General features: G+C 38.3%; 1 protein-coding gene across 1 annotated transcript in view; it reads left to right on the plus strand.

Moving 5' to 3' along the window:
• LOC126368785 (uncharacterized) overlaps positions 1 to 16,465 on the plus strand; it is a 55,415-nt gene that overhangs the window by 33,242 nt on the left and 5,708 nt on the right. The window contains exons 4-6 of the mRNA XM_050012938.1: positions 9,861 to 9,945; positions 11,167 to 11,274; positions 15,684 to 15,821. Coding sequence (XP_049868895.1) covers positions 9,861 to 9,945; positions 11,167 to 11,274; positions 15,684 to 15,821 — 331 coding nt within the window. The remainder of the gene's footprint in view (positions 1 to 9,860; positions 9,946 to 11,166; positions 11,275 to 15,683; positions 15,822 to 16,465) is intronic.

Genomic DNA, 16,465 nt, shown 5'->3' on the forward strand with positions numbered 1-16,465 from the left:
TAAAAACGTATACATAACCCCAAAAAAGATGAATTTAATTTACTTAATCTAGAATTTTGAACAACAATTTTATTTTTATTCCTTGTATTGTAAGTATGCCTTTCACAGTTTCTCGGAAGGAGAGATACATTTTTACGCACATACATAATGTTTTCATAAATATATTGACTTGCGACCGTCAGTATATTTATTTCTTTAAACAGCTCCCTTAAAGAGTCCCGACAACGCAGATTATAAATAGCGCGAACTGCCCTTTTTTGAATAATGAAAATAGTTTCTACATCAGCGGCTCGACCCCACAATAAAATACCGTAAGACATTATGCTGTGGAAGTAGCTGAAGTAGACAAGTCTAGCAGTGGGTACATCTGTGAGTTGTCGGATTCTTCTGACGGCATATGCTGCTGAACTTAGCTTGCCCGCTAGTGATACAATATGTGGGCCCCATTGAAGTTTTGAATCTACAGTAATTCCTAAGAAAACGGTGTGTTCAACAAAATCTAGTTTCTCGTCGTTAATTTTAATGTTATTATTTACTTTCTTTACGTTTGGTAGAACAAATTTAATACACTTCGTTTTCTTAGCATTTAGAACTAGGTTATTTACTGTAAACCAGCTTAGAACCTGCGACACAGCGCTGTTTGCTTCGTCAAGTTCCTCTAACTTTCTATCGATTTTAAATATAAGAGAAGTATCATCCGCGAACAGTACAATGTCAGCTTGGTTCTGTACTACATAAGGTAAATCATTTATGTACACTAAAAAAAGGAACGGCCCCAAAATGGATCCTTGAGGAACTCCCATTTGAACATGAGAGCCCGAAGAAGTCGTACTATTGATTTGTACCTTTTGTATCCTATCACCTAGATATGAATTTAACAAACTGAGAGCTCCATTATTTAATCCATAGTGCCTCAATTTCAAAAGCAAGGTCTCGTGATCCACGCAGTCGAATGCCTTAGACAAGTCACAGAATACTCCTACGGCATTCTGCGACTTCTCCCAAGCATCGAAAATGTGTCGAACAAATGTGACACTCGCGTCTGTTGTAGACCGACCCTTAGCAAAACCAAACTGCTGGCTGTGAAGTAAGTTATTTAAATTAAAATGACATAGCAGTTGGTCGAGAATAATTTTCTCGAAAATTTTACTAAGTACTGGTAGAATAGAAACCGGTCTATAATTCGTGGGGTCTGATTTTGTGCCCGATTTAAAAAGAGGTATAACTTTACTGATTTTCATTAAATTTGGAAAAGTGCTATTTTCAACACTCATATTAAAAATGTAAGCTAGATATGGTGCTAAGATATCAATAACAGAGCTCATCAATTTGACAGACAATCCCCATAAATCTTTCGAGGTTTTAAGTTTCAGCTGTTTGAATACTTTAACAATACTACTCGGATCAACGCGTTTAAAATCAAATAATTCAGTGCAAGCAGTAACATTACTTTTCAACAATATATCAGCTTGAACAGGAGAGGACCTGAGAGATTCTGTAGTTTTTACAGGGATGTTCGTAAAGAATTTATCAAAAACTTCAGCTACATCTTTATCTTGTTTAACTAACCCAGTGCTCGATTCTATATTATATTCTAATTCACGCGGTTTCGAAGCCTTTGTTTCGCTATTTATTACTTGCCAAACTGCCTTTATTTTATTATCCGCGGTCTTTATTTTACTACTAATATGCATCTGTTTGGCTGTATAACACACTCTTCGAAATATTTTAGAATAATTTTTGACGTAGCTTTTAAAACTATCAGTGTGTGTATACGTTTTTTCCTCATATAAAGAATAAAGAGTATTTCTACTTTTGCGAATGCCTACGGTAGCCCAGTCACTGAACTTGAATGATTGACTGTTGGTAACTACCTTTTGAGGAAAATTATTTTCAAATTCTTTATGGATAATAGTAAAGAAATCCCTGTAAAAATCGTCAGGATTGTCTGTATCAAAGTTTGGACAAGGTAAGTTACTTATAAGACTATTTCGATATTTCTCTATCCGAGTATCAGTGATGGGTCGTGTACGAAATTTAATTTTCTGAACATTTTTAAGTACTGGAAAACTGACCAGCTGCCCACTGTGATCTGACTTAAAACAGTTAAGGATACTGTTGTCTTGAAAGTCACAATTGCAAAAAACGTTATCTAAACATGAGGCAGTTGTTTCTGTAATTCTAGTTGGCTCCATAAATATATTAACAAGGTTAAAAGATGTAAACAAACTTAGAAATCTAGTTGTAATTGAATCTACTTCATATAAATCAACGTTAAAATCTCCACACACTATAATGGCTTTATTACTTTTAGATATGACCTTCAGTACATTTTCCATCACTGATTCAAAAACTGTGAAGTTAGCACTGTATGGGGGTCTGTATACGGCTACAACAATATGTTTCTCTGTTTCTATACATGAAATCTCCATAGTGCCCTCTATCGAAAGTCCAGTAATATCTTTGCGTTCTTTATATTTTAAACTATTTCTGATAAAAATAAGGGAGCCACCACGTAATTTGATCTTTCGACAGAAAGCGCTAGCGAAATGATAATTTTTAAAACCGAATAACAATTCATAATCCTTCAACCAATGCTCTGTAATACATAAAATGTCAATAAAAAATGTCTCTAAAAATAATTCTACGTCTAATTCTTTGCCAGAGAAGCCTTGAATATTTTGGTGAACTAGTTTTAATATTCCAAGCTTCTCTTTTGTCTTATTGTCTAGTTTAAAGATGAAGTACCATTCGTGGTACATGGCTGACTACCGTCAATAAAAAGTTTTGTACTGTAAAAGACAGTACAGTCAATAAGTTTACTGCCTGGTCTGGCAGAAGTGTCTGTAATATAAAAAACTAGTACTGAACATATAATTTTTTTAAAGTACTTAGATAGATATATTCTATCTGTCGTTATTATACAATATCGAATAAACTTATTCAAATCTAAATAAATAATATTACTATGATGACAGGTTCTGTTATAAAGGTGTTGGTTGAGAGAAAATATATAATTATTTTCCTCACTAGCTAATGTATTTGAATATGGAAAAGAACAAATAATTAAGTTTCCACACTCAACAGTCATTAGTGACCTATGATACCTAGTCAATTTACACCAAACACATAATCCTCCTTTTTGCTTCGCCGCAGTCGGGTAAAAACTATTTGTCAGGTTTCAAGTCACTTGAAGTGACGCCAAGTTACTGGGCAAAATGTCACGTGACCAACCGTTTCGCGCGAGAAGTTAATGAAGAAAAGTATCTTGTTGTAAAAATTTAATTGTTAAGGTATACTTAAAATAAGCGTTTGTATTTTTTAAAATACTTATCCGAAGACTGTCAAGTAGTCAATTGCTGTACTGTATTATGTCAAAACGGTCACCATGAGCTATGTCATACACTCGTAAATACAATTTTCAGCATTCATAAAAGTGCCTACATAATCATAAAGTTCTTGATTAAGGCCTCGAGAGGTCGAGGTACATACATTCCCTCCCTTATCGCCTTAGCCTCGACCTCGAGGCTCGAGGGCACTAGCATGCAATGGTGATTTCCAGGAAAGGTTACTGGTCAACTTGTTATTATAGAGTTTCGAACATTACACACATAACATCACGCCTATTTGCCGTTGAGGTAAGCCACGAAATTCCACTTACTAAGATGCTGAGACATCACTTCCGCTTCTTCAACCCCTATCAAAGTCTGCATGCATGCTCGGCTTAGAGTACTTGACCTGGCCTTCCTTTAAAACATCCTGGATCTGATAACTGATATGTACAGTCATGAGCAATATTACTCACTTTAGGACTCTGTCACACTAACATATTTGACATTTAGTGAGACTTACAGTTCAATTTGACAAAAAAGTTAATGTGACATGGTAGCAAAGTGTATACATATGAATGCTCGTGACCGTACGCCTTAGCCTGCCTCTTCCAACTCTACCACATTACAACCGCATTAAAATCTTGTCTCTCTACATATCCGCAACATCTGAGGATCCCTTTCTCAATCTTCGTCACTACGTCACACCCGGACATTTCATACAAACAACCTCGTTTTACACAGACACTACACATTGACATTATCAACACGCGCAACTGTGTATGTGACGTCTGAGGGCTGGACTTGCTTCTGTATAAGTAACGTAAAGTACCTACAGCATCTACCTTTATTATAACTTACTATGACATAAGAACCATATTGCTCAAGTAAGTAATGTCTAATTCACCAGTAGCAAATTCAACCCAAAGTGCTTCTGACGTCACAAGGTAGTTATTATGGAAATTGTTTCATGTTCATATGTATGTGTATTGTGTACTGAAACACGACTGCTAATTGGTCTACTGTTATATGCATGGTTCTGTTTATTCAGCCTATTCTAGTGCTAGTAAAGCGTTTGAGGTTATGCTTTCTTACCTAAAGCACGTAACTTATATAAGATAGAACTACCTATAGCAATACTGACTAAGTACCTAACTACTATGATGATGTGACCCCTTCCAGGTACTTACCCCTTCAGCATTGCTTGATGTACTACTCATTCAGCGCTTATAGGGATAAGCGCTGAGAGGGCTCAGATGACGCCCTGACCCGAGGTGCCCAACAATATCGTGACGTAGTCTGTGGACCTCACAGACTACGTCACGATAGACGACCAACCTCAGCAATCCTGCTCTCATTATTAATAGCCTATTTGATCCCACTGCTGGGCAAAGGTCTTCCCCACGTCTCTCCATAAGTCGCGGCCTTAGGTGAGCGAGAGAGAGAGAGTGTTCTTCCGATAAGATCATCAGGCTGTCTTTTCCGAGTTTCGAATAGATTTCAATAAACTCGATTGTTTGATGCGAAAAAGCAGGTGTTCTAATTGTATCGTTTAACCGACTGTGCATGCCGATAGTAGTTCTAATCAGGTCAAGGTCTTTTGATTCGCGACGCAACCACGGCTGAATAAAACACGTGGGCTCTAATCGTATAACGAACTGCTTCAGAAAACTTTGGAATGGCCATAATTAATGAATATTTTTATTATTTTCACTTCCTAAATGTTATTTTATTTGTTGTATTAAAGTAAGATGATCCGTACTTCGGAGGGCAAGTTAAGACGTTGGTCCCGGTTACTACATATTTATTCATGTAAGAAGGTATGTGTGAAGGAAAACATTCTCGAGAAATGCATTTTCGGAGGTATGTAACCTAACCTGTATTAGGCTGGTTTTCCCTTCGCGGGTTGGAAGTAGCCTTTACATGAGCCATGTCAGGGGCCTTTGGCGGTTCACTAGTAACCCTGACACCAGGCCGGGCGGCACTGCAACCGTGAAGTCCCGATTCAATTCGCGCCGCGTTGTCATGTAGACCCTGTTGGGTTGTTGAGGTTGGTCATCTACCTCACAACCCAAACTAAAAAAGAAGAACAAGATACCTAATAGTTATCCGTTCAAGTTAGGTCGTGATAGACATAATTAAATTGTGGTCTCAAATTAAAATAAAGTAGGTGCTAATACTATTGCAATTGAAACTGTGTTCTGGTCAAAGTGATGCGTTGCGGTCGCACAAAAGTTTCCTCAGTCAAAGCTTACGGCATTTTACGCTATAGAAGGGACGTAAAATGCCAAGTTAATATCATATAAAAACAGAAAACACTTTCCATTAACCCGAGTTGTTTTGTAAAACGTTAAACGTGTCCACGTCGATTTTGCATAAGTACCTAGCTTTCAGCCCGAATGGGTAACTTTATCCTCTGAACCTTTCATTTCTTCCTCATTCGTGTGGGATATGAAGTGGATTACCAACTTCATTCATCCTGATGTCAGGGTTATTATTGAGTCGCCAGCGGCGCCCTGACATGACTCATGTAACGACTACCAGACAGACTACGTAGTAACCGAGACCAACGACTTAACGTACCTTCCGAAGCACCGATCATCTTACTTTCAGACAATGGGGTGATCCGCCTGCAGTGTCCTAACCAAACCAGAGCCCACAAAGTGTTTTTGTGATATGTCCCCACCGGGATTCGAATCCGGGAACTCCGGATCGTGAGCCCAACGCTCAACCACTGCACCGTGGAGGCTAACCTTAAAATGGGCGGGAATATGAAATACCTCTTTGAAATGTATCTGAACAACTTAAAATCCGAGCAATGTCTAGAGGGAAGACCGAAACTCAGGATGACTGATTATCATACCGACATCGTCACTGAAAAGGCAAAATTATGTAGCGCCAATGTCCTAAAACAGCAGTCCATGTTACGATATGTATTGCATAGCAAATGTAAAAACAATGTTATCTTACGCTGAGGTCATCTAAATTAAATAAATGATTAACCAGTTACGATAAAAATCTACGAATAAATATTCGTTAAAACATACATAAACTCACGCCTATTAAAAAAAAAGGTAAAAAAAAACAGAAAAGTTATGATAAAATAAGTTTTTAAACGGCTTTTTCTCGAAATGGCCTTTTGGCGCTTACGTAATTTTGCCTTTGCAATTATGTAACCCAAATCGAGTCCTCTGGGAACCACGCCGCATTTTAGTGATACAAACCACACTCCAGCGCTGTTCTAAAGGCCTCGACGGAGAAACATGCCACAAGCTTTCACCAGCCCATATTTTGGAGGTCTTCCCTCAGGACCCGTTTCTTAAAGCTTACGGTTATTCGCGTGTTATTTATTGCATCTGAAAGATGTTGTGGTGTTGACAAAGGCAAGGTCTTAGAAAATAATTTTAGTCCATCGCTTTCCGGCGAACTTGAATAACTTGGTTAATTTTGGTTGTGAACTAAGACAGGTATGGTGGCCAAGGGATGGTATGCGATATCGAGGCAGACCACCAGTCCGGTGGTCGGATGACATTGTGAGGTATGCCGGAAAGCAATGGATGAGACTTGCACAGGACCGGAAAGGATGGCGTGAAAGAGAGGAGGCCTATACCCAGCAGTGGGTGGATACAGGCTGAGTAGATAGATAGATAGAGATTGTAACCAAATTTGTAAATAAGACTCAGAGAAATTAAATGAGAGTTGCCACGCGCACGCACGTTCCTCTGCCGAAGTACATGGACAATCGGTTCGTGTTTTGTTATCAATTGTGTGACCACTGTGTGATGGTTTTGTTTTATATCCTTATTACCTATGTATGTGTTTATAGAGACGTTGGTTTTTCTTTTGAGTGTGCGGCATAGAATCGGGGGTTTTATTCTTCTTCATCTTCTGTTGGGATGTGGTGCTCGAATAACAGATTTCCACTCCTCGCAATCTTTTGCAGCCTCTGTAGCTTGCTCCCATGATAGGTTATAGGTTATGATAGGTATAGGTTACCACCGGGCTGGTGGTCTACCTCGATATCGCATACTATCCCTTGGCCACCATTCAGTAACAGCCTTAGTCCATCTTTTGTCTTCCCGTCTTGCCAAGTGTCCTGCCCATCTCCACTTAAGCCTAGCGATTCATATACCTACATCTTCGACTTTAGTGCGTTGTCGAATTTCCACGTTTGGTATACGATCTACCAGGCGGATGCCTAACATGGCATGGATACAATCTCAGTTACAGTTTTATTTTTACAAATCCACGATAACACTCAAAACGGCTTGTTGTAAAACTCCTATTACAGTTACTCCTAAATGGCATCTACCTACTCCAATATATTATGGGGAAGAGGGTAACTTACTCATAATAGGCAGACACGGCCACAAACTAACGTAATATCAAACTTTTGCTCTCCACTTCATAATAATACGATAGCTAAGACTTTATAAGAGTGGTCTTACCCCATTCAGAAGTTTATCGTAAAGATCCCACGATAATCCGAAGTTTGTGTTATGTAGGCCGATCAGACGGATCAAGACAAGAATTCAGGAAGTGTGAATGTGGCGGCTTATCTCACGATTAAAGATATTCATCATACGACTACACAAAAAATAAAAAACTGAACTCAGTGAATGTAGGTACGAAAGCTACCTCACGCTTTACGTTATCCAGTTTTTCACAGGGTTCTCACCTAACCTGAAGATTTGATAGGTTGGATATTTTATATATAAGCGACTGCCTGTCTGTAGTTCCAAACCGAAATCCAGTCCAATTGCAGGTTAGGTCACATACGAGAACTTCCAAAAAGATATAAGGTACTCGAGTTGGGTATGTAGGTGTCCTCGCGATGTTTTTCTTCGCCGCTGAGCCCACGATAAACTGGAATATCAGCGGAAAATACAGGTAAAACCAGCTGCATTTTACCCTAATGTATGCGGCAATCCGGTGCGCCCATGTTAAGGGACGTAATTACCTACCTACACTACAATGATAGGCAAAATTAAAATACCAAAATGCTCAGCTGAGGCCGAATCGAGTGGATGCGTCGAATGAACATCTTAGGTAGAATACGGATGTAAGTACTTATATCATACTTAGTAACGGTTGTTTTACGGCTTCCCTATGAATGCGGACCAATTTGCCGGGGGTAAATCACGTGAAAACGATTACACGTGCTTCTACTAAAAGCTGACGTATTGGTTTATTCTGTGAACTTGTGACGGTAAACATTTGTATAGCGCGCTCTACATTCGTCCGAGAATGAGGGAACAGGCAACGCACCTCAAAAGTAATATTAGATTGCTGTCGCTACGCTGTCGAGATTATTTTCGCATCACTCGGGTATATAATTATTCAAAAATACAATGCAACGGCAGAAGCATATATATACAAATAATTGTTGCTTGATATTTGGTTCACATCATGTTTATAAATATGTTGCTGCCTATATTGCTTCATTTTATTTTGGTGGAAGACGTAATTGTGCCAGGGTGTAATAAAAAGGGTCATCATTTTATACCCAAAAACAAAGATGAAAGATGCATGTCTATTATCCATGAAATTAGAAGTTTAAACGAAGAACAAACTGTACAGCGCCATCTATATTGTTTTAAGGAACGTATCTTCAAAAGTCCCTCATTACGATCGCGATTCACGAGTGCGAGCTCTCTGCGCTAAGAATATGGCTTACTAGAGTCCGCGAAAGAAGTCCCGCGGGTTTTAATGGAAGTAGTTATTATGACTTGTCAACAATACCGTCTTCACCATAAGGGCACACGGGGCCCGTGCCCAAGGCCCCCATTCTCGGGGGCCCCGAAGAATCCACAATTTTTCTCACACATTTATTCTCAAAACATTTTTGTCGGGCACATTACACTTTTTTCACAAATCAGGAATCTTATCAGAAGGTTAGATTAACAAGGCATATCATATACTACGCCATTATATAATCGATGACTGCGACTTTTCCAAAAACCAAAAAAAACTAACTAAACTAAATATATAGGTACTTAGTAAATAATGTAAGTGTTTTTCTTTTTTTTACTTTCCAATTCGCTTTCTTTACTTTCAAAAAAGGGCCCCAAATTCTTGTGTGCCCAAGGGCCCCAGCCTAGTTTAAGACAGCGCTGCTTGTCAAATAGTTCCATTAAAATCCGCGGGAGTTCTTTCGTGGCGCTTACTCTACTAGGTAAATACCTAACAAAAATGTTTCTTTTATTTTAATAATGTGATTTTAATAGAGGTCTGTAATCTTAAAATCAATTGATAATCATTGATAACTCTTACTATAGTCGTGAGTCTCGTGAGCTTATAGATAAGTAGTTTGTTTTTTATGGTTCTAGTTCAAAATTCTTATTTCTAAGTCACACTGGGCTTGCCATTAGACCTCTCCTCAATTATACTTTTTTGACACATCGACTCGCAAAGAAGAAGATTGCATATTTATGTCATTAACTTAGCCGAACAAATGGGAACCGCTGAGGGATCACTCGGTAATAAACGACTTCTTTTATTCTTTTATTCAATAAAAACTTTTTGTTTCAGATCGAGGAGCCTGGTAGAAAAGGAGGGGGGACATTCCTAGTTCCAATGAATGGGGGTATTTGGACCATGTGCGTGTCACTAGAAGGTATTTAGCTCGTTAATATACAGATATTACCATATTCATTAACCTAAATACATTTCACAGCTGCCTAATTAAGTAGGCAAGAAAACCAAGTATTTTTCGTATTAACATCAATAACAAGAATCGAGAAGGTTTGTACATAGCAAAAACAAAGTAAGTACCTAAATCTCCTCCGCGATACAGCGCGTTTCCCTGGGTCCACCAGTAATGTACCTATACATGTTTAAGTGTTCATATTCTAAATAAAATGTATGATTAAGTAAATCATAAGAGGGTTGGTCTCATGTTATTTTAGTTAGTTATGACTAAAATAACCTGAGACTGACGTATTAAATACATTAAATACTACATACTACACCGTAAAACGACTAGATATCAGTATAAGTGCCTAGATCTGATAAGAATAACTCTGTCGCAAAACTACTTGGTCGTAAAATGACTACATAGCTGCATTTTTTTTTTAAATAAATTGCATACAAATTCATGAACTTTATTTGAATTTGATTGGCCACCTGATACGACACGATTCATTTATAACAAACATTATAGAAGGAAAAATTTAAGGGAAGAGAGGAAGGGGTAGACCTAGGATAACATTTATGAAACAAATAAAAGAGAAGGTGCAGGTCGTGTCGTATCGGGAGGTGAAGGTTTTGGCGGGAAGAAGAGAGGAATGGCGGTTACTCCACCGACAAGAGCGCAGCTCTTAAATAGAGAGAGAGATTTGAATTTATGAATCATACATACAGTGGTAACTGACAAGTTGCCTAGCTATACCCGTAGTTACAGGAAACTATCGATATTTTATGTAAGTAAATATACTTATGTAAGTACTTATCATAATAGCAGTAACTAAGGTAACATAAGTACTGCTGTTATTGTAAGTAAGTAATCAGCGCTAATAGATTCAACTTAAACAAACCTACTTACTAGATATAAATATTTTTTTGTCATTTAAATATTTTCTACTAAACATACGATAATTATTGATTATGTACCTATTATGAAAGATCTGCATTTACGTTGCTTTCCACAACATAACCTACTTACTATAACTTGAAAACCACCAAGACAAGTAAAATTGAAACGAATACTAAGTACAAGTATGCGCGCTAATGTTTTCAAACTAAAATTTAGACTTACTACTCTTCTTAGCGCGGTAGTTCACTATAGTGTAGGTAACTTCATAAAGAGAAAAAATAAATGTATCCCTTCCTTTTCCAGAAGAAGAAGTGACAATACTGTCTCGAGCTGGGTTTCCCACTGAGCCGCTGTGCACAAACTACCTGGCTGATAATGAAGATGAGGAGCCCAGGGCTGATTGGCAGCACCGTAAGTATATAGGCTTACCATCGACATAATTAACGGCCTCCGTAGCTCACGATCCGGAGCTCCCGGGTGCGAATCCCGGTGGGGAAATATCACAAAAATTAATTTGTGATCCCTAGTTTCGTTAGGACATTACAGGCTGATCACTTGATTGTCCGACAATAACATGATCCGTGCACGTTAAGCCGTTGGTCCCGATTACTACTTACTGATGTAAGTATGCAGTCGTTACATGAGCCATCTTCCGTAACAATATAATATTATTCGGATTCCAAAGCGGCGGTGGCCAGGAATTCTAAGTAACAGCAAAATATCGATATTTTAGTTTTCTTTTCCGCATTATGACGCCACCAATGCGGAGCGCGGGTTTCACACTAAGTACTATAAAAAAAAAGTATGATATCACGTACCGCTGTAAACATGAAAAGACTATTTTATTCCTGCTTTTATTTTTCTACTGGAGTGGGGTTCGTGTGAATAGATACGGTGACACAGACATTTTGGTACATCTCACATTTTTTTTTACTTAACTATGAAGGCGTTTTTCGCACTAGGTACGCACTAGGTAGGTACTCCGTTTCTTATCCGATCCGAGTTCGTCAAATGACGGATCCGACGTAGACGTAGTACTATTTGTATAGTAGCTTGCTCACTTCATCCGTCCTTATTTGTTTCGTCATAATCATCAATCGATTCGGACACGCGTACCCGGCTCGTAGTAAATAAACCTTTTTAAGCACATCCCCAATTTGGTCAGTGTACATCCTTCTCCGGTGTCCCTTTGCCAGCCCTACCAAGGACCTTCGGCTTACATACTATCTCATCACCATCATCACATCATCATTACTATTCGTGCTTCACCCAACAGAGTCCACATGATATCAGCGTCGTGATTCACGCCGCGACTTGTGCTGAGTGAGGCCCTTTTATCTCAGGACGTCCACCACCACCTTATGATTATTTCGACGAACATCCGTTTTCCTTTTTTGTAATTGTTTTGTGAAAATTTTAAATGACATATTGGCAATAACATGCCAATATTAATTGTTATTTTTGTGTGTGGAGTCCTTTTATAATAAACTTTTTCTAAGTATTCATCTATTCTATTCATAATCATTAATTTAATGCGTTTCGTCGGTGTAGCATTCTCCATTTTTGTCTACCAAAGACCAGTTCTGTCACTTCCTTATAATATAAGACACGACGTTCACCTTCTCTTACTATCTACTATTTTCAAAATCTTTCGATATTTCAAATCAAAGCTTGCTATTCTTCGAAATCTGGCAGAGATTTAAGCGCACATTCAACAAAGCTACTCTGTAAAGGATTGAGAATTTAGATATAAATCTTGAGAAAAGCTGTGTAATGCTAGGTTCTTTAGTGTAGAATCATTTTTCAACTGCAGCACGTCTCAACTTTCTTCATGGTCATTTATCACAACCCTAATGTTAAGAATTGATGGAAAAATCAATTTTCAACGCGATACATACAGCTAGCAAGAGATAAGTTATTGTACTTACCAAAATCATTTTTATTTTGAGCGGATACCGGAGAAAATTAAAGCAAAAATAACGAAGATTTAAGGTAATACTTGGGTAAGTTAGGTTAGGATAACCATAACAACTACTTATATCCCAATTGTGGTAGTAAGAGGTACATCCGTCGCAAGATGAACTGAGTACCCACACCTCACGGGACTTTTTGTTAGAAGTTAGACCAACGTGATAGGTGGTGAGCCGTATCGCAATCTATATGGTATTAGTGAAAACTGCACTTATGACATAGAATAAAGAATAAAATGCTACGTACTTATGATAAATGAATAACCCAAAGGGTTGTCATTCAATATCAAGTCGTTCATTTTCGCGATTTTAGGCCTAGAGACTTGTTTAATTTAAAAATTCAATTAAGTTACAGAGATAATAATCTTGGTAGTTACATTTTATGCCGGCACACACTTACTTAGCTGGTTTTTATTACGTACCTACGTATCACGCCTCACATTGTGAATATATGGGCGTGTGAACTGTGAACTTGTGCCATATTTTTTATTTACGACTTGCCAAGGTTAAAACGTAGCAACTGTTGTTTATAGAGGAATAACCTACTATACATTCACGCGTTCAGGCTGTTAGTTACGAAAAAAAATATGCCTATAATATTTATCTGTGCAACGTATTTGTCTATGATAACTTTTGGTCCTGTTATCCTAATAGGCTACGGGTTAACTTCATTGCTTTAGGTATGTAGAAGTTGATAAAACAAATGAAATACTTCACCAACTCATTAAGGTAGTAAGGTTGGGAGATTTCGCTTAAATCAAAAGATTTCCATATGCCTAAAACCCAGCCTAAAAAACAGGCTTGAATTACATGATTGTCCGAAAAAATAAGACGATCCTGTGCGAAAGGCACATTATAAAATCCCGTTGGCCCTGCGCTACCTTACCTCCTCCGGTTGATTGAGGAGAAGCCTGTGCCCAGCAGTGGGACGTATTTAGGCAGTTTATATTATGTAATACCCAATACAGGGTCATAATTGTATTTTAGATTTGTAGTCTATTACGTAGGGCAGAGTTTCTTAACTCTAATCAAATCTACATACTAAGTCACGTCAAAAAAACCTAGCATTAAATTAGAAGCCTAATCTATGCCATAAATTTCCAATTCTTCGTCAATCCAATCATATAAAGAAAATACTTATCCGATCCGATATTACCTTATTTAATTTACCACAAAAATACCGACCAAGAAAGCGAAGTAAGCATAACAGGCATGTCTTGCGAGGGGTTTCTGAAAGGCTGACTGAAAGGGGACGTTACGCTTCTTGAATGAGTAATGAATGTTTTCAACGACCTATTGCTAATGAGCGGGGACAGTAGGGAGACAACACGCGGGGGGGACTTGGCACACTAAGCTGATTGACCTATCAAAATATTTGTGGAATCATAAACTTATCATAAACTGCCTATATACGTCCCACTGCTGGGCACAGGCCTCCCCTCAATCAACCGGAGGGGGTATGGAGCATACTCCACCACGCTGCTCCACTGCGGGTTGGTGGAGGTGTTTTTACGGCTAATAGCCGGGACCAACGGCTTAACGTGCCCTCCGAAGCACGGAATCATCTTACTTTTTCGGACAATCAGGTGATTCAAGCCTGAAAAGTCCTTAAGAAACAAAGGACAGTCTCACAAAGTGATTTCGACCATGTCCCCATCGGGAATCGAACCCGGACCTCCAGATCGTGAGCCTTACGCAGTTGGTGCTGATTCCAGTACACACCATCTAAGTTTATTTTAAGTTATACCTGTCATTTTCTTATCCGCCGAAAAGGAAAGGGACGGGTAATCACGTCAATTTTAAGGCAGAAGTTTTAAAAAACCCTACCAAATTTTATAATTCTATATTAGCACACATCGATTAATGACCTCCGTGGTCCAGTAGTTGAGCGTTGGGCTCACGATCCGGAAGTCCCGGGTTCGATTCCCGGTGGGGACATAACACAAAAAATACTTTGTGGTCCCTAGTTTGGTTTTATTATTGGCTGATCACCAGATTGTCCGAAAGCAAGATGATCCGTGCTTCGGAAGGCACGTTAAGCCTACTAATCACTGATGTAAGTAAGTAGTCGTTACATGAGCCATGCCAGGGGCCTTTGGCGGATCAATAGTAACCCTGACACCAGGGTTGATGAGGTTGGTACTCCACCTCACCGTATTTTAAGTATAACTTAAAATACAATTAGGATGTGTCTCAGGAGTCGGGGCCAATGTCCTTTCTGGCGGGCGCAGCTTATTAAGATTTATAAATCATATACTAGATCTTCTTACTAGGTTTTTTAGGATCTTGACTATCTTCAAGACTATCAAGTTTACATACTTTCCGAAGCGCAGAGGAGTTAGAAACTCATTCACTAAATTATAGACCGGGAGTCTAAACCGGCCACATTGAAGCAATCCGTCTAAAAAAACAATAATGCAATTTGATATTTGCGATTGTATTAAGTAGTGCGCAATGCATTCAAATTCAAATTCAAAAATATCTTTATTCAGTAGGTAACATAGTTACACTTTGAATCGTCAATTTTTACATAACGAACGTCTCATCCGCCTAAAACTACTGCAGCTTCTCACAAACTGTATAGCCGGGGAAAAGAAGCTGCAAGAAAAACCTCGGCACATTGATATTTATATATCAATGCCGCAATGGCCAAAAATGTCATTAGCAATATTGTTTTTTAGATGAATTGGTTCAATATGGCCTTTTTAACCTGCCGAGATCCGCACTATTAAGTATAATAAACTCGCCTAGGTCCAGTTACAGATTCAATTTATTTTTTTGTCCTTTTTATTCTAAAATTTCTATTCAAACAGTAAATAGGGTAAAGGATTTACTTACTTTTATACGCAGGCATGCAGAACTTGTCGATCTCCTGCGCACTAGTGTGCCTCATCGTGCTGGGCAGCGCGGCGCTGGTTGGAGCTTTCGGGGTCTGCAAGCATCAGATCAGCGCCGTGCTCATCACAGGAGTGATGTATCTTTTAGCTGGTTAGTACCTACAGATTACTCAAAAGATATGATCTCTGCTTACGATAGGTATTGTCATATATTGGTTAGGTTAAGTTAAGTTAGGAAAAACAAGGAAGGCGCCTTTTTAAAAAAAAACACCTTCGAATCGCAATTGATAGCTAGTTTCAATCCAGATAAAGTACCTAGTGGACGCAATGTTACCCGGATTGAAAATAATTGTTAGAAATCGAGGTTTTATTGAAGAAAATCACATGGTTTTTTTTTTCAAAAAGACGCTTTCTCTATAAGGCGACATCATTTTCAGATGATTCATATAAGTCACTTTCTCGGGGTTGCACTTTTTTTTTCATTTTGAAGGCCAATTTAAAACCATTAGGAATATTGTAAGTATAAATTAGCTACATTTCATTTATTTCAAAATAAATTCATGCATTAAGAAGAATTATATTTCTCCTGCATATTATTTTTATCCCGTTTGCAAAATTTTCCTCCGGAATATTTCCTTCTTAATATACGTAATATTCACAATTTCAGCTGTCTCGAACAGCTGTGAATTTCAAATTAAACCTGCCAGTTCCAATTTATACAACTTCCTTCCTTTATTCTTCTTACAACGTTTAGGTAGATACTTTAAAATGGAATCAGTAAAAAGCACTCACAAG

The sequence above is a fragment of the Pectinophora gossypiella genome, chromosome 8 (assembly GCF_024362695.1).
Source record: "Pectinophora gossypiella chromosome 8, ilPecGoss1.1, whole genome shotgun sequence".
In the NCBI taxonomy this organism is placed as follows: domain Eukaryota; kingdom Metazoa; phylum Arthropoda; class Insecta; order Lepidoptera; family Gelechiidae; genus Pectinophora; species Pectinophora gossypiella.